The following is a 17,940-nucleotide window of genomic DNA, read 5'->3' as shown; positions in this document are numbered from 1 at the left end:
TGTGTTTTTTGACAATGGGCAAATAGGAAAAGGGTGGAGAGAAGGGAAGACATGCGGCAAACGTCGCCGGGGCCAGGGCACAAACCCGGTGAGGACCAAAGCCTCGGCAAATGGACCGCGCGCTTAAATCCCTACATCAACAACGCAGCGCCCTGCTAGGGGTATTTTAAAGAAAACATGCTTCAGATGAACTGTTAACTAGAAGGGGGTCAGACATGAATATAAAAGATCAGCAGATGAAACTATATAAATTCGCCTTTAGATTTAATAATGTACATGTTAACTGTGCAATAAAAAACCAAGAGTTTGTATGGAGGCTATAATTGGAGGCTGAAAAGCTTTCACATACATCCGACCACTGCTGAGGAAGAGGGTTATTGACTAAACAAAATCCTAAAAACACAAACATGGTTAAACTGCTACCTGACTCCTGAAGTCAGAAACAAACCTGCAGACTATCTGGAGCATAAGGTCACACTTATTTAAACAAACTCCCTCATTAAAACAGAAGAATCTCATTATCATAACCAATTTTCCTGTGTAAAACTCCACCCTTAACCTACCTTAGAAAGGTCCGCTAACCTCCTTCCATAACCCATTATTTCTCAGTGTCTCTGCTAGTTTCTAACTGGGATTCTCCAAACTCTAATGTGAGATTCTGTTGGAGGACATACTGACCACTTTTCCTCGCTTTGCTACTTTCTCCTGCTACTCTACTTTTAGGCCTTATTTGTAAGTGTTCGCTTTTAGTTATTGTGAAGACAGTATGAGGAAACAGGTTAATGATGTGGGGCTGTACCTCTTTTCTGCATCAGGTCCACTGAAATGTGGGACTGTGAGGAGAGGCAGGAGGAAGAAGTGGAGGCATCAGGCGAGAGGCAAAACTCCTCAGGTGGCTTCTCTGTCAGGGAGAAGTAGTCCGGCAGGAAGTCACTGTAGCTCTGCTGCAGCTTAGCTGACTGACCTGCTGCAAGCACACAAACCAAAAAAAAAAAAACAAGACACCTGCTTAAAAATATCCGTTCTGTTGTAAACATCTCCAGATTTATTATTTTATTCTAGATCCTGAGCACCATAGGGCCATCCCAGCGAGGGGCCGGAGTAAGCTGTTGGGAAATCGAACACGTTGCGTCGGGCAGGGCGTGGTCCCCCAGCCCTTCTAAGCTCCATGTTACCAGCAGAGTGCCCCCCAGAGGGCCTCTCTACTCCCAGGGGGTTTCGGCGGCGGTACTCTCTCCATTTTAGAGCCTGGGGGGAGAGGTGGTGTGCTGTGGAGCGGGTGGAGGGGGTTAGGGTTGTGATGATGTAGTCAGGTTAGAAACAGGGAGGAAAGGGAGGTATTTAGAGTAAAACGATGAGAGCAGCAGTGGATATGAAACATGCATGCAGTGAAAAGAACAGGAGTACATTTAAGTGCATGCATGAGCAGAGGGAGAAAAAGAGAAAAAAGACAACGGTAAGAATGTGCAGGACAGTCTTTTTGATTTGCATCAATGTCTTACAGAATTCACTGAAAGTGGGTTAATAAAGTTGCAACTGACATAATCATTTAAATTATTTCCCCTTTACAGGAAAACCTGTCAGAGCAGTCTAATTCTGGAAGGAAAAGGCTCAGAGCTACAAGTCGGCAGATAAAAAACAAAGAAAGTTAGAAGAAGTAAGTAAACATTCCAATTAATAAGTATTTGCACCCTTACAGATATATTCTGTTGTTTTTTTTTGTCACATTCAAATGTTTTAGATTATCAAACTTTTTATCGCCAGAGAGATCTGGCATAGATCACAGCGACAATGAAACATGGTGGGTATAGTGTGATAGGCTGGGGTTGCTTTGCTGCTTCAGGACTTAGATGACCTGCTGTAACTTTCAGAACCAGCAGCAAATCCTGAAGGAGAATGTCCGGCCATCAGTTGGTCATCTTGAGCTCAAGCACACTGGGGTTATGCACAGGACAATGTTTCAAAGCACGCCAGCAAATCCACCTCTGAATACATAAAGATGAACATTGTAGAGTGACCTAGTCAAAGTCCAGACTTCAGTCTGACTGAGATGCTGTGACATGACCTCAGAGAAGTCGTCGATGCTAAATGACACTCCAATGGGGCTGAATTAAAAAATATTTTAAATAATAAGAGTGGGCAAAAATAAAAGAACATTGAAGCTTTCGAGTTCGTTTATTAAGAAATTAAACTGGGATTTTACATGTGTGTGGTGGGAAGAGAGCTTAATGGTTTTAAAGCTAAACTAGACCAAAGTAGAGATGTTTGGTCATAATGCACAACAGCATGTTAGGAAAAAACCAAACACCTCATACCAACTGCGAATCTCAGCAGTAGAGGAGTGATGATTTGGGCTCATTTTGCAGCCACCAGACCCTTGGAGTCATCAGTTCAACCATTTCCATCACTCTATACTAAAATATCGTAGAGTCAAATGAGAGAACTACCCGACAACTGAAACTTGACCAAACTGGGTCATTAATTGGACAACAATCCCAAACACAAGCAAATGTACACCAGAATGACTGAACGAGAAAAGAATCCTGGTGCTCCAGTGGCCCAGTCAAAGTCCAGACCTCAAAATGTTTGAAATGTTGCTGCAAGAACTTGCGAGAGCCATGCGGAAACAAATGCCCACAAACACAAAAGAATTAAGAGTGTTTCAACATCTGACCTGTTGGACCACTTGTTTGCTGAATATTGGACCATTTACACGTTGCTGGATGCCACCTGGCCTTCCGGCGTTTTCGGCCATTTTGTACCGCAGGATAGTCTGTCCTACAAAACCCAGCGGCCACTGCGGCTGATATGACGGGGCCGTCCCAGGTCTGACGTCACAGAAGGCAATATAGGAAGGCGAACATTTGAAAGAAGCTGCTTTTCACGCTGGAGACCGGAGCAGCAACTGAAGCGCATCATTCTGGAGAAGAGTCCCAAGTGGATTTCATTTATTCTCCTTCGTTGGCCAACAAAAAATTCATAAAAGAGGTTTCTGGAATAAAAAGGCCAGAAATTTCACTTTGCCGATCGAAGACGTGAGTTTAACACGTAACCAAAAAAAAAAAACCTCGGAGTTTCAAGGAGACGGATTGCCACCTTGTTTTGTCCAGTCGACTGCTGACGGTCAGATCATATTTTCCCTTTCGCCAAGGAGGCCAAAGGACGAAGTTTGACCGCTCTTCCTGAAGTTAACTGTGGACGCACGTTAACTTCCAACTTTCCCCCTCCTCCTCTCTCCCTCTGCTGAGAGGAGACAAGGACAAGTAAAACCCATCCTTTATTTTTATTTCTTTCTTAGAAATAGTCTGGGCAGGGTAGAGGAGGTTTTAGCGCGATTAGAGTCGCCATTTAGAGTCTAATGTGTTCTGAATTGTATGTGGAAGTTTTATGACTGTGCTTCTCACTGAGCTACACTTTCTGGCGGGCTGCGCTCCCAAAGCTTCGTTCAACACCATATTCCCTTGTCATATTATCACTTTGGCCATAACTGCTGGTTTGATCTGGTTTGATCTCATACACACTGCTGTTTTTTTTTTTTGTTTAGTTAGATATTTTGCCCTTTTGAGTAGAACTTTGCATGTTTGATTAGGTGAAGATTATTAAATCGGAAGAGCGAGTTGTATCAGAGCTGTTGATTTAATAAATATTCACATAGATAATGAGAAGGCGTTTTGTGTTTATTTTGTGCAAGAGTGATTCGTCAGTCAAAATAAGGTTAAAGTTCCCCACGTTTCGGTAGAAACGGTTGATTAAACAGTGACATCTCTGGTAATAGTTATTAATTATTACTGAGTATTTAACGGTTGTATTTATCAAAGGCGTTGAGCCACAATTACAACACCAGAAGACATCCCTGGTCTTCGATTCATAAATGAGGATTTTGGTTAAGAAATTAATTTTGTCAAATTATGATTGTTAATTATAATTCTTGATAAATATTAATGAATCAATAATCATAATTCCAACAGACCAAAAGTCATTAAGTGTATGGTTTTTACACACTGATGGCGGTAGGCTACACTGTAGCCACAGCTGCCTTGGGGACCATACAATCGGCGCCACTAGGCCCTCTGACCACCATCAGCAGGCAAGGCAGGGTTCGGACCGGCAACCCACCTTTACAGGACGAACCAACGCCACCTGAGCCATCAGCGCCCGATTACATCACCTTACACCACGAAATTACTAATGAAAATCCTGAAAAGAGTAGATGTGATTTTATCCCCCTTGAATCATGATTGCATTTTTTTTTTTTTAAAGGGAAAATACGACCAGGATAAAGTTAAAAGCTGTATTTTGTCCCGGGAGGATCCAACAACTTATTCTTTAACACCGTTCCAATTTATTTTGGAACCTACCATTTTGAGTTCTGGTTCCAGATCCTTTGCTTCTATCTGCATGTTTTCCAGAGTCCAGACAGCCCAGTGGGCTTAGAGTGTCAGTTTGAAGAGCTGGTATGTTATGGAGGGACCCATGGTGGAAACACTGTCCCTGCACAGCAGGCAGTGTAGGCGGCACCACCCCTCTCTTCACCCCTAGAGATGGAGGTGGAGGCGTGGGAGGCAACGGTGCTGATCCGCTTCCCTGTTTAACAGTAGGTGGGGTGTGCAGCGAGTTGAGGCCTGCTGAGAGCGGACAGGAGAGGCTGTGTGCTGGCTTAGGACTGGGGGTGCAGGTAGAACACGTCCCAGGGCTGTGCGCCCCCTGGAGACGAACTGGGGAGTAGCTCCCCAGAGGTGAAGGTCGGAGTGTTTCGGTAGGAGCTGTAGTGCTGCAGGAACTCTGGTAGCTGTGCCCATTCTCAGCAGCTTCTTCACTTTCCTCACCAACAGGACCTCCAGAACCGGAACCTGAGCCCGAACTGGAGCGAGCCTGCATTCCAGAGATGTAGCCAGTGAGGAGTGGCAGTAGAGGCTTTGGCTGAGGGGGTTTAGACATGAACTGGTGGTGGAAGGTGAAGGGCTGGATGGGGAGGGAAGTGGGTCGCTGGTCTTTACTGTAACGGATCACTGGTGGGCTTTCTGAGGAGCTCGACAGAGCACCTGGATGAGAAAAAAGACAGAAATCCAGAGAACAAACCAAGAACAGGTTAGTTTTACACCAAACAGAAGCAGTAGTAAATAAAAACTCAGCAGCACAACTGATTTATTTCATTATTATACAAAAAAAATATGACAATTTAAAAGCACCACAAACACCAGCTTAAAATGATCATCGTCTCATTAGACCCTAACCTTTATAAATGGATTTTTTCATTACTAATGAACTGTACACAGGGTTAAGGGGCTGTACTGCAAACAACGTTTTGGTTCTTTCATGCCTGTATTTAGATGTTTCTCTATTTTCCTTCTTTACTCTTGTAAATAACTTTTTAGAAATATATTTATATGGGCCATAATTATATATGGCCCACAGCCATCAGCATCTACAACGGCTCTATGAAGAAACCGTCATAATGAGCTACAACAACATTTAATTTCCCTTTGGGATGAATAAAGTATTTTTTAAATGAATTGAATTTGAATTTGTAAAATACAGCAATATCTATGAGCTTTTCTGGCACGACATCTGTTGATATTAAACGGTGATGATATTTCTTGTCAACATGAAATCTGTCTGGTGAAGCCATATCAAGTTGCTGTGACTTCATCTGGGGAACTAAGTCTAGGTGCATTCATACTGCTGGCCCGGATCAGGGAGTGAGAAATTACACACCTTCAGTTGGCCCGGTTTGCTTTTACACAGAGATCTTTTGGTCGAAAATCCACACAAAAACCAAACAAAGTCATGCAGTTGGAACGGATTGTTTCGGGGGCAGTATTGCGCTGATCAACAAGAAAAGTATGAAGAAGAAACAAACTCTTTGCTCTTTGGATTCGCACTCTTTGTTTTTCCTCTACTACTTCTTGTTCTACTACTAACTTGCGCTGTCCTTACATTAAATCTTCTCTTAGTGCGCTGGCTGTTGTACCCGTGCCAGGGTCTGGTTCTCTGGTCCATTTCATGGTACAGGATGGGTTTCCACTGCTGTGGTCCGCTACCAGAAACCGGACTCTGGCACTGTACAAGGCATTTCAAAGATTTGGTGTGAAAGCACTGTAGGTCTACATTATGAGGACTTATGCTCTAACCTTTACAGCCTGTTGTTTTATAGACTCTTATTTTGAAGTAAGACAGGAAGTAGTTCCGGAGCTGCCCTGTGGCGATGACAGTGTCATAGCATCCGCCCCGCATTTCACTCATTTACAAGGCAGCCTTTAGGGCAAAAAAAGAGCCGGTGACAGAAAAAGGCAAGGTGTGAACAATTTGTAATCACTGTGAAAATATGGTGGGTTGGGGGGTCAGGGGTCAGCTCCTGCTACCCAAACCGGCACACAGTTAGGCGTGCAACGCTGATGGTTCCTACGCTGTCTATTTTCAGGCATACGTGATTAGAGACACCGTCTCATCTGGGATAATTTCTTGCGCAGATTCCTTTTCTGCAAAAGCTCAGAAATAAAGGTTTAAGACAGATCTTAATTGCCTTTTTATAGCATGAACGCTGGATTAACGAACAGCAGATCATTGCTTTACTTTTTTTGTCTGTGATAGGGAGGGACAAGAACACCAGATCATAGTCTACTTGAAAGAGAAAGGGTTGTGGTTGGAGAAGTGTTTTGTTCAGGGACTCCAGTTGTGACTCCTCCTTTCTGGGCTGTCCTAAGAGTAGGTTAGTGTGTGAAATCAAAGAGGTAGAGATGTCCAGGTTATGTCCAACACACCTAACAATATGCTAATGCAGGGTGTAAATATTCTTTTCCATTCTATTCTAATTTATTCTATTCTATACGGATTACAGATTGTTTAAAACACAGTTTATGATTTGTGAAACCGAAACAAAAAGAAAATAATATTCTTAGTTTCCTAAAAATATCGGTACAATCTGCCTGCTGTTGAACACATGAACCCCATATCTTGCGTCACTGTGTCTCGTGAGCTGCCTGCATCGTCATAGCTAAAAAATATTACTGATTGAGGTGTAAAGTGATTAACAAATACTTGTGTTTGATGCTAAAAGTATTTACAGGAATATCAAACGGCAGGGTTTAATATTTCAGAAGCTGAAAGCAGTGAATAAACAACAAACATGACAGATTCCTGGGGACTGACTGAGGTATTTTCAGCAAAATACAGCAAAAGCATGAAGGTTAAAATGTAATATAGCAAAAACTGCCCAGTCACAAAGCTCAGCAGCCCTTATCACAGACAGCCATACTACTCACACTGCTCTGATAGGCCCCTCCCGCACTCACACGAGGACCCTCAAATGTATATGTAACCCAAAAACACACAGACATACCGAACCTGAGGCCCTGCATGAGAAGAACGTGGAGGAAAGCTGTTCTGCAGCGAGTCAAAAACTCTTTTACTGAGTGTTTATGGATCCACTTTGCTGCATGACAGACAGGAGTGTGCGTGACGTCAGCGGTGTTGCGCAAGCTGTTTGTCACAGGCTGGCCAAAAGTCTGATCTGGATGCAGTGATGCCTCTTGGCCACAAGGGGCGAAGTTGAGCTGTTGTCAAACAATGAAGCCATTTGGGGTGAAGAGGGGAGAACATAAAACACACACAGCTTCCTCTGAGCGTTGAGGACAGAGAGCTTCTTGCTTTTCAGTTTGGAAAACGTGCTCCATTATCTGTCTAGTTTGCCATTTTAACACCATCTAATCATTCTGGTCAGCTGTCTTCCCAGCTCTCTTCTTTCACATGGGACCATTAGACAGACGAGCCTTTTCCTTTCCAGATATGTGCTGCTTGTTAGCATCATTAGTGCCCAAGCTGCTTCAGCAGGGCATTTCAATTGAGAGCTGCACTGCACCCTGCTAAGAAGCTGAAATCTGATGAATAATGTATGATCCGAGAAGCTGCACAACTGCTTGTTATGGTTCTAAATCATGACAGGCCTTCAGGATGCAGTAACAAAAAGAGGAAAAAAATAAAATAACAGAGGCCCATGAGTAAAAATCAAACTCTAAATTCAACCTAAAATTAAACAGCTTTAAGCACATAATGCAGTTCAATCTTATAGATGGCTATTCCATAAATTAGTGTCTAGATCTCTCTTTAATTAAAGGGGTGGGTGTGGTTCTGTTCTGTTTGGGTTAGAGGAAGCTTAAATAAGCAATACAATGACACCTCACTATATGTGTGTGTTTCATGGGTACAAATTATAGAGAGACCCTTGCTACCCCCAGCTAATATTTTTAAATGTCAGTTTGGTTGCTATGTGGGCAAAGAAAAAAATATTTTAAGGTTATTTACTGGAACCTTCTGTTGCATTATAGGGACATATTGTGAGCTAACTAATTATTATTCACATTTTTTTCCCATACTAGTACAATGTCAGATTGCATTTTTATGATGTAACGTTTTCTTTAGGGATCTCAGAGTAAAGAGGGGCTTAATACAGATGCAATTATGCACTACTTTATGTTGGTCTATCACATACTTGGTCAAAGCTATCCATGTTATCCCAAAGGACTTCCAAGATTCCAAGCATGAATGGGTGTTTATCTGACCCCGACAGGAAAAAACAGCTAAGACTAGCACTGGCATTAAACACTCAGTGATCACCTTTGTACTAAATGATTCCCAGGCTGGTCTGTACCCACATTGGAGCCGAACCTTTGTCCATAAATGCTGTTTACACATGGGATTTAAAGCAGGAATGTTCTGCTGGAGATGCTTGGAAGGGAGACATAACCAATGTTTTTGTGACAAGACCAAACTCCCACCAGCTAATTTACAGTAAATGTTATAACTGTTATCTGAAATTAAAATATTATGTTTTACTTTAAGCTTTTTAAAATAATTTTAATGTTTTTTTTTTACCAATCTTTTCAAAGATTTTAGAATCGTATGGTTTTACAGTTTGTATTTTGAACAGATGCAAAAGCACTGAAGCAGTTGTAATGCTATTGAGCACATTTCTTGTTTTCCATTTCTATCAAAGTTTTCTGTCTGCTACTTGCTCAGCATGGAAAATAAACATTTTTGTGAAAAGAGTAAGAAAACGCCGATTTTGCTGCAGCTCAGCCATACTTTATAGCAAGGTTAAACATGTCAGGTGAGACGTTACACACACACTCTAGGTTGTGAAATATTCAGAAACTTTAAGGTTTAAACTTCTTTCACATTACGTTTCCTCTCAACATGAACAATTGATACTTACATTTTTAGGCATATTTATCTGTTCTCATCTAAAGTCCCACTGCTATAGGACTAATGGTTTTCCATCTAATCACATCCTAGTCCAACTCCCCATCATATTTTAGTTCTGAGTTTGTATCTGTAGATGCATAAAAGGTTTACACATTTGTCTCTTGGGATAAACTTTTCGTGGTATAACATCTAGTCTTCACATGGTGCGTGTTTGCTTTAGGCTACCTGAGTGCTGCTGGGCTCCCCCTATTCCCCAGAGAGGCTGGGCGGGAATCACCATAGCAACCAGTGATGTGATTCAGCATTTTACATCACTCAGATGGCTCTTTTTCATTATAATTATCCAAGATCAGGCTTCAAACCCCAAACAGAATCAAATTTATGTATGTTGGATTTTTGGTCCATTTTACTTTTTTTAAATGTTCTGGTTGCTTGAAAGTGTGCAGAGTTTTTTTCTGAGAAGTTTGAGCTGAACATACATGCAGATAGAGAATAGTATCTGCTTTATCATTATTTTCACCACAGGTACTCGATTCCTCCACAGATTTGGATTTAAACCCCTGGCAGCGCTGGGAGGTGCATGTTTTGATTTCAGAGTCCTTACTGCTTGGATGTGAAACACACAACGACACGAACACAGGTATGCAAATACACTCACACAAAAGAGCCATGCAATCCTCAGTGTGGCTATGCAGAACGCATTGGTGTGGGGGATTTCTCTGCAGCAATTCCTCCCATTTACCACCATCATCTGATTGCTATTCAAAACACGTTTGGCCCAATTCTTTATTCTCACTGAAGTTCAGAATACCAGCTCTGCATCACTGTGTTCTGAGAACATCCGCCTGTACACGCAGTAGCAGGAGATCATCTCACAGACACAGAAAAGACATCTAAAACAAGGTTTAACATATCCACCTCCCATTAAAAAACACATTTACCGTGTAAATACTTTTGCATGTCCAGAACAGACAACACATTTATGTAATATACTCATTTATTCATGTTTACCTAATCAGCCAGACTTTCAAGTATTTTTGATCAATGCTTCTGAATGCAGGGCTGCACGGTGGCGCAGTTGGTAGCACTGTTGCCTTGCAGCAAGAAGATCCTGGGTTCAATTCCCGACCAGGGGTCTTTCTGCATGGAGTTTGCATGTTCTCCCCCTGTATGCGTGGGTTCTCACCGGGTACTCCGGCTTCCCCCCACAGTCCAAAGACATGCCTGTTAGGTTAATTTCCCTTAGGTGTATAAATGAGTGTGTGCATATTTGTTTGTGTGTTGCCTTGCGATGGACTGGCGACCTGTCCAGGGTGTACCCTGCCTCTCGCCCATAGACTGCTGGAGATAGGCACCAGCTCCCCCCGCGACCCACTATGGAATAAGCGGTAGAAAATGACTGACTGACTGGCTTCTGAATGAATATTTTTCTTCAACTGCATTTTTACTCATTTTCATTCAAACTCATTGTTAAGCCTTTAAAGTGTAACTAAACCCCAAATCAACTTTTTTTTGCAGATAAACTATAAATTGGGACTTTATGGTGCTGTCTTTATGTTACCGTGAAATGTTTTACATTTTCCTGTAAACTTTTATTCTACAATATTTGTCTTAGTGCTGTTGCAGTTGTTCCTATTGGTTCAAACGGTATAGCTTGGTCCATGTCTACGTCACAGCCCCACATTCAGGTATAAAACCATCTCACTCTGACACACGCCCCCGTGGAGAGTTGCTCCTTGCTACCTCGGCAGCGCCCAGCTTCGGACGTCACTGAGTCAGTGCCTTGAGTCAGCGGCTCAAATTGAAAAAGCTCAGGCCTGCTGGGCTCCAGAAAGACTCCTTCAACCTCCGGTGACGAGGGGGGTGCAAAATCCTCCACCTCAAAAGACCGATCTGTGGAGAAACTACCAGTGCTGCTCTGCTCACTTTCCAGTTTTCAATATGCCAAATTAAGCTAGCTGCCACTTTTCCTTGTCCTCCTGACCACACCCCCGTTTAAATCCCTCAGCTTTTCCCCGAACCTGGCCACGCCCCTCAGTGTCTCTCGGCACTGCCCACTTTGGTGGCATTTTTCAAAATGCGTCTGGGGCGGGGTCACATGGGGTTTAGTTCCACTTTAAAGAAATGACTTTCAGATATTGTTCTTCTGCTGCTGATAGTTATTGAAGCTGAGATTCCTTAGTTTGTCCTCCACTTTTCCCCTTCCCCAACTTTTTAACCACACACTACATCATCTAAAGGAAAAACTAATATTACCACTATTAAAGTAATTGAAGTAATTTTAATTGTGTCAGTAGTACTAGACTATTTCAAGTCCACTTGTTAAGTAATTATATTGTTTGCAAACAGGACGAATCTTTCAAGAGAATAAGAAGAGCCGAATACTCAGCCATTCCTGCTCAGCTGTGCTCGGAATCAATGCAAGTAGAGGCTTGACTTCATTTCAACACTATGAGGCCAGTTGCATGCAATGACAGACAGTAGGCATATACTTGTAGAGTAAGGGGGGCATACCTTCTGCCTTGGTTTGGCTCTCCTTCGCACCTTCCAGTTGTTGCTCAATGCTGCCTTGACTGTAACACCTGGTGAAACGAACAGGTGACACCACTGGACTGATGGACTCGACGCGCTGCTCCAGGATGGGAGAGAAATCCACAGATGAGTGCGAGTGAGTGGAGTAAGTGGAGGAAAAGGGGTCTGCAGCTGCCTTCATCAACGGCGATCCCCCCGCACTGCCCTGTCTGCGTTTGCTCCTGGCAATCTCTGCGAAGGAGGTCACACGTGGAGGAGGAGGAGGAGGAGTAGTAGCCTGCGCAGCGCTCTCGCTCAGCCGGACGGGGCAGCTCAGCATACGTTCCAGGGAGCCAAGCTGAGGAGAGGGACACCTGTCCAGGTTGCGATCGTAGCTGCGGGAACGGGGCCGACTTCCTGAGGGGGCTCCAACGCCAAAGATGCTCCGTTGAGCCATAGGAGGAGAAATGTTGATGTACACCTGTCCTTCAATGATGGCAGGGGCAGCTTCACTCCCTCCGGCGTCCTGCTGATCACCCTTTTTCTTCCTCTTTTCTTCTTCTTTTGCTTTCTCATCATCCTCATCTCGCTGAATCAAGAGACAATGGAAGAAAAACATATCAGTCAAACTTCTGAACAAGAGACATATTGATTTCTGATTTTTGATAAGAATTGCTGCAGTTAGTGGATTCTCTTTGGAAGCATAACTATTATTTTTTTGACAACACTTAGTTTGACCAATACTTAGAACACTAGAGAACTCCAAGGAACTTAGTGAATATCTAAGAGGAAGAAATACAGATTCACACAAGTTGGGAAAGACTTTTCACAGTTTTTCAAACAACTGCCATTCACTGGATCTGTCACCACTTTGCTTAGGTCTGGAAGAAGAAAAACACTGCCCCCCTACCATAAAATGAAACTGGATGTTTGAAGGAAGAAGGCTGGAACCAACAAGGCCCAAGGATGTTGTACCTGAAACAGCTGGAAATAAGTCCCACTGTCCGCAGCAAAGCTAGTTTTACATAACCATGGACTGAGAAGGTGCCAACAATGAAACTGCTCCAAAAATGACTTCATCAAGCTCCAATAAGGGTTGCAGCTGCTCACATACACAAATTGAAAGTCTTCTGGAGAAACATTTTATGGTCAGAGAAGACAAACACAGCTCCTTGGCCACAATAATAAGAAGTATGTTTGAAGGAGTCAAGCTGAGGCTTTCAAACCAAAGAAAACTCTACCCACGTTCAGGCATGGTAGTGGTGATCAGTGATACTGGTGCACTGCAAATAGTACTGTATTGCACCGACTACGCCAAAACAAATTCCTTGTATGTCCAAAAACGTACTTGGCAATAAAGCTTTTCTGATTCTGATTCTGATAGGAATGACATAATGAAGGAGGTCCACCTCCAAAATTCTCCCACTTCACCTTAAATCAACAGACAGATGTTGGTGCATTCCAGCAGCACGGTGACCCAACCAGACATCGACCCTGGCTTCGGAATGAATAAATCTGTCTTACAGATTATGAAAACCCAAAATTCAAGGTCTCTGAAAATCCGAATTTAAGAATTAAAGTCTTGAAATATTTCACTCTATGTGTAATAAATCTTTATGAGTATCACTTTCTGAAATCAGTGACAAAAATAATGGACTTTTATTTTTTTATACAAATTTTTGGAGCTGTACTTATAAATAAGCTCCTCCGACTCTGCCAAGAAATGTCTTCAAAAGTCGAGCCAGATTGGTGTGGTCCAGCTGCCACTTGCCAGTGACTAAATATTAGATGGGTTGTATGCATATATTTGACCTTGTCTCGATAGGTAAAAATCTAAAATAAATTTAAATTTCTGGACAAAACGTTCTTTTATTCTTTGCAGTTCAATCTTGTACGTATCATTAATGTTCATACCCTTTATGAGAGGATGGAAACTTCTGATTGAAGCTGCAAGCTTTAACTTGCTTTAACAGCATATTGTGATTTAAGGTTAGACTTGACTTACTTGAGATGACTCTCCGTCTTCGTCCTCCTCCTTCAGTCCCACTTCCTCGCCTCGCTGCCTGAATAAGAAGTACTCGCTGGGCTGAGTCGGGGTGGGGCTGCCCTTGCTGTGCTCTGAGGAGCAGCTGTTGACCGAGGAACCTGCAGGACTGGGGGACGACTGGGATGAAAGGTCACAGGTGACCAGCTTGTAGTAGTTCTGGGTGGCGACAACAAGGCGTGCCTGACTCTGCAGACAAGAAGCGAGGTCACCAGAGGACCCTGCATGAGGAGGGTGGAAAGAGTTGCAGTTGGCGTCGAGGTCGAGGGGTCCCTGGTGCTCAACGGAGCAGGAACAGGTGGAGGATGTGGAGAGGTGTGGTTCTCGGATAAGGGGGAAGGTGTTGGAAAAACAAGACGGTTGTTGATGTGATAAAGGAGGCTCGGTCGGGGAGGTGTGAAGGTCCAGGTAGAAAGCCCCTCCAGATGTGTCCTGTTGGTTTCCTTGTAAGTCAGAGACAGACGAAGTGCAGGAGTGGTCGGTGGAGCTGTTGAAGTTAGTGGGCCCAGATTGGAGCTGCTTCTCTGGGATGCTGTTGTTCATCTTGTTGTAAATGGCACTGAAGTTGACGAGGACGCCCTCAGAGCTGTTGCAGGACGAGTCGCTGCCGTAACCCTGCTGGAACTCTGAGAAAGGCTCCGAGAAGGTTTCTGGGAATTGTGGCGGGAAGTTCTGGGAGAGAGCACAGCAGGAGCAGTGCTGATTGGACGAGCTGGAAGAGTAAGAACCTGTTTTGCTGCTTTGGCCACATCTCATTGGATGATCATCATCTTCTTCTTCATCATTAACCCAGTCATGCTCCCCACAGTCCATGGACATGTTGGAGCCGCTGCTCCCGTGTCGGCGCTCTCTGTTCAGTCCCAGGATGTCCAGGTCCTCCAGATGGTTGGAGAGATCCGAGGCTGCTCCTCTCAAAGATTCTCCACTGCTTCCTCTGCCTGAGCAGTGCAGCAGGAAGGGCTCAGACGCATATCCAAGGTCATGTAAGTGAAAGGGAGCCAACGCATCATCCAACATGGAGTTTGTCTCACTGTGGAGGTGGAAGGAGGAGTCCTCTAGGTAACCATGGAGGATGTCACTATCTTCTTCATCTTCCTCATCCTCGTCTGTGTTCAGCAGGAATGGATTACGCCGCAGAGGATTCCTGTTTCTCGGTTTGACTCTGGGTAAGGTGTGAGCTGTGATTAGTTGGTCCTCTGAGTTGCTTGAGGCAAATGATGAATCATCGCTCGCTGTGCTCCCCCCCTTCCCGCCACCTCTCTTTTCTCTCCCAACGCCGTGGGTGGACGAGGAGCCACCGGAGGTCTGGATCAGGCTACTATAGATCAGAGCCTCCCTCTGGAGGACATCTCTCTCTGGTAGTGACGTGGTGCGGCTCAGTCCAAGGTTCTCTGATGAGCTGAACAGGTTGGTCCTCTTCAGGGAGCTCCCGCAGCCCCCCTGCCGCCCCCCTGAAACCTGACAGTGCACTAGGGGAATGTGATGCACGATCAGGGTCTCACCAGAAACTTTAGGAGGGCTGTCCATGGTCACAGAGGAGGAAGAATGGAGCTGGATCTATAGCAGCAGATTGAGGCTGGAGCAAAATGCTGAAGCTTTGCTTGTTTGCCGATGTTTTCACTCAGTTGGGCCCAGCTGTGCAGGGCCGCCATGGATCTGGAAGCAGAGGTTGGGGAAGTCCTCACCGTGGTTAGAGTGGTACATCTGAGGAGAAACAAGAGAGACAGAGAAGACATCATGAGAGGAAGCACCAAGCTTGTAGATTCAAAGATAACAAAAATAAAAATGAAACATTAATGGTAATGGAGGAAATTTTTTATGGCTTTCATTCAGTTTTGGTATCATTATAGATCCGAAAGTTAAAGCCATATATATTTAACAGAATGAGGACTTCTTTGTATGATCTTTTCTACAAGAGAAAAAGGAGAAAGACTGACTGATCAGCCAGCACATGCCAAAACAACATAGTACCCCATCAGACTAAACAAGCCTGGAGCAGTTTGGTTACTATTCGGGTTGTCTTTTTCCATTAGAACATTCTCTATTGTTTCAGCAAGACAGTCTTGTAGTTTGCTGAACTTGAAAGAGAGGAACAACCAAACATCCAGAAGATTTCAGTCCTCAGAGTAAACTTCCTGGGCAGAAAGCAGCCATGTGAGCCACTGCTGGTGATCCTTCCCCCTCAGAGAGAAACAACGCTGAGAGATCTGATAGAACCTGGACAGAAGCCCAAGCTGGTTCCAAGAAACCAAACCCAATCCAAGATGGAGGTATCCCTGTCATGTCCTACTAAAAAGCTGTTTTCTGGCACCCAACTCCCAGGGCTTGTTAGGACCCTGATCATTATTCCCTTCAAACTTTCACTCAGACTTGATTATTTAGTGAGTAAAACAAATTTCATTCCCAGTTTCCTAATGAAGTGCTAATCATGTGATTTTAAGAATAAATATATTTTCTGAATTTATTCCTCTCATGGGCTGCATGGTGGCGCAGTTGGTAGCACTGTTGCCTTGCAGCAAGAAGGTCCTGGGTTCGATTCCCAGCCTGGGAGTTTGCATGTTCTCCCCGTGCATGCGTGGGTTCTCACCGGGTACTCTGGCTTGGTAACTATAAATTGCCCTTAGGTGTATGAACAAGTGTGTGCGTGGTTGTTTGTGTGTTGCCCTGCAATGGACTGGCGGCAACCTGTCCAGGGTGTACCCTGCCCATAGACTGCAGGAGATAGGCACCAGCTCCCCCGTGACCCACTATGGAATAAGCGGTAGAAAATGACTGACTGACTATTCCTCTCATCCCTTACTGTTAAAGTTCTCACAGCTAATCTAAATTTGAGAACCTATTAAAGAGCTGCTGTCACAACAGTCTGATCCTCAAGAGCTACTATCCTGCAACTTTTAGATGCATCCCTTCTCTAACCCACTTGGATCCAAACATTGCGGGATAGTAGGGCACCCCTTGCACCACACAAACCTACAAGTGTTGAAGTGGGCACAGTGAGTAAGCATCAGGTGATGTGGAAACAGACAAGCAGCTGAGTCTCAAATAAGACTATGCTCTCATTCACATTTCACAGCCTAAACACCACACACATGCTGAAACAGACACTACCTCCCCTACCACCACCAACACTGTCATTGTCATAATCGTTTAGTTACTGGGTAAAATAAGACCACTTTCATAAAACCCTGCAATCACGTCTCTCCCTAAACATCAACTGGCTTGAAACGAAAAGCTTTTTAACAGCACATTCAATGAAGAGAAGCAGTTTTAATACACAATATTTTAGCATTTCTGTGAATAGTTACATGTTGCTACTCTTGTTAAATTAGGTTTTCCCACAGATCTCAGTTAAATCTTTTCACATGCCCAGTATGGAGCTAACAGTGTTTCCTCTAACAACAGAGAGTCCATCCAACACTTTGCTCTCCACGGTCAAGTTAATGTTACATCATACATAACGGCTGATCCTAACAGAAGTTGTGTAAGGTTACCTTCTCTAGAACAGGTCTATACTTCTCTGTTTATGAAACAAACTAAACAGCCTGATATTACTTGTTCTATTTACACCATTGATGTCATTTCTGTGTCAACATGGTCTCCTTCCGAAATGCTCACTCTAGAATCGCCACCTGGCGTCTAATTAGTGCCACTACACATTTAATAAACTCCACATTTAAGAGGCGCCACCTGCAGTTGAAAAAGTATAATGCCACCATAAGTTAATTAAATCCAAAGCTGTGAATTACTGACTTATTTTTTATTTTGTTTGCTCATTTCGACTATAAAACTACCTGTCAACTGTAATGTGTCTTAGTCCACTGATTATTCCTTTTGGTAGGAAGCGCCACTACAAGCATTAGCTTCATCAGCAGGACAAAGTCTGCAGACAATTTTAACACCTGACAAAGGAGACTAAAAGGGGTTTTAGAGATTAACTGCAGGATCAGAAAGGTCGATTGTGTAATGTATGTTAGGACATGTTGGTCAAGAGGATTAGGAGGTTAATGATTTAAATAGGTAAGTCCTTAATGGTATGAAACAAACATGTCCAGAGTGTAACTGAGTAAAGTTGGTCAAATCAAAAGCATTTAAAGGTTTGCAAGCGAATGCGTCATTCCCTTGTGTGTTTGGCTAGCGGCAGAGTGCATCAAACGTGATGAAAGCAGGTGGTGTTATATGGCAAA

At 43.6% G+C, this 17,940-nt stretch overlaps 1 protein-coding gene across 4 annotated transcripts in view; it reads right to left on the bottom strand.

Annotated features, from left to right (window-relative positions):
* rusc2 (RUN and SH3 domain containing 2) overlaps positions 1-17,940 on the bottom strand; it is a 47,594-nt gene that overhangs the window by 9,893 nt on the left and 19,761 nt on the right. The window contains exons 2-6 of one of the 4 annotated variants that reach the window (XM_047381396.1): positions 13,718-15,460; positions 11,716-12,301; positions 4,359-5,042; positions 1,074-1,268; positions 800-967 (exon numbers count right to left, since the gene is read on the bottom strand). In XM_047381396.1, the coding sequence (XP_047237352.1) occupies positions 800-967; positions 1,074-1,268; positions 4,359-5,042; positions 11,716-12,301; positions 13,718-15,283 (3,199 nt within the window). In that variant the 5' untranslated portion in view covers positions 15,284-15,460. The remainder of the gene's footprint in view (positions 1-799; positions 968-1,073; positions 1,269-4,358; positions 5,043-11,715; positions 12,302-13,717; positions 15,461-17,940) is intronic. The other 3 variants (XM_047381397.1, XM_047381398.1, XM_047381399.1) reach the window with 3 other exon arrangements.

Source organism: Girardinichthys multiradiatus, chromosome 12 (genome assembly GCF_021462225.1).
Source record: "Girardinichthys multiradiatus isolate DD_20200921_A chromosome 12, DD_fGirMul_XY1, whole genome shotgun sequence".
Lineage (NCBI taxonomy): Eukaryota > Metazoa > Chordata > Actinopteri > Cyprinodontiformes > Goodeidae > Girardinichthys > Girardinichthys multiradiatus.
Note: the sequence above shows the minus strand (reverse complement) of the source record. Positions and strands in the feature narration are given on the sequence as shown.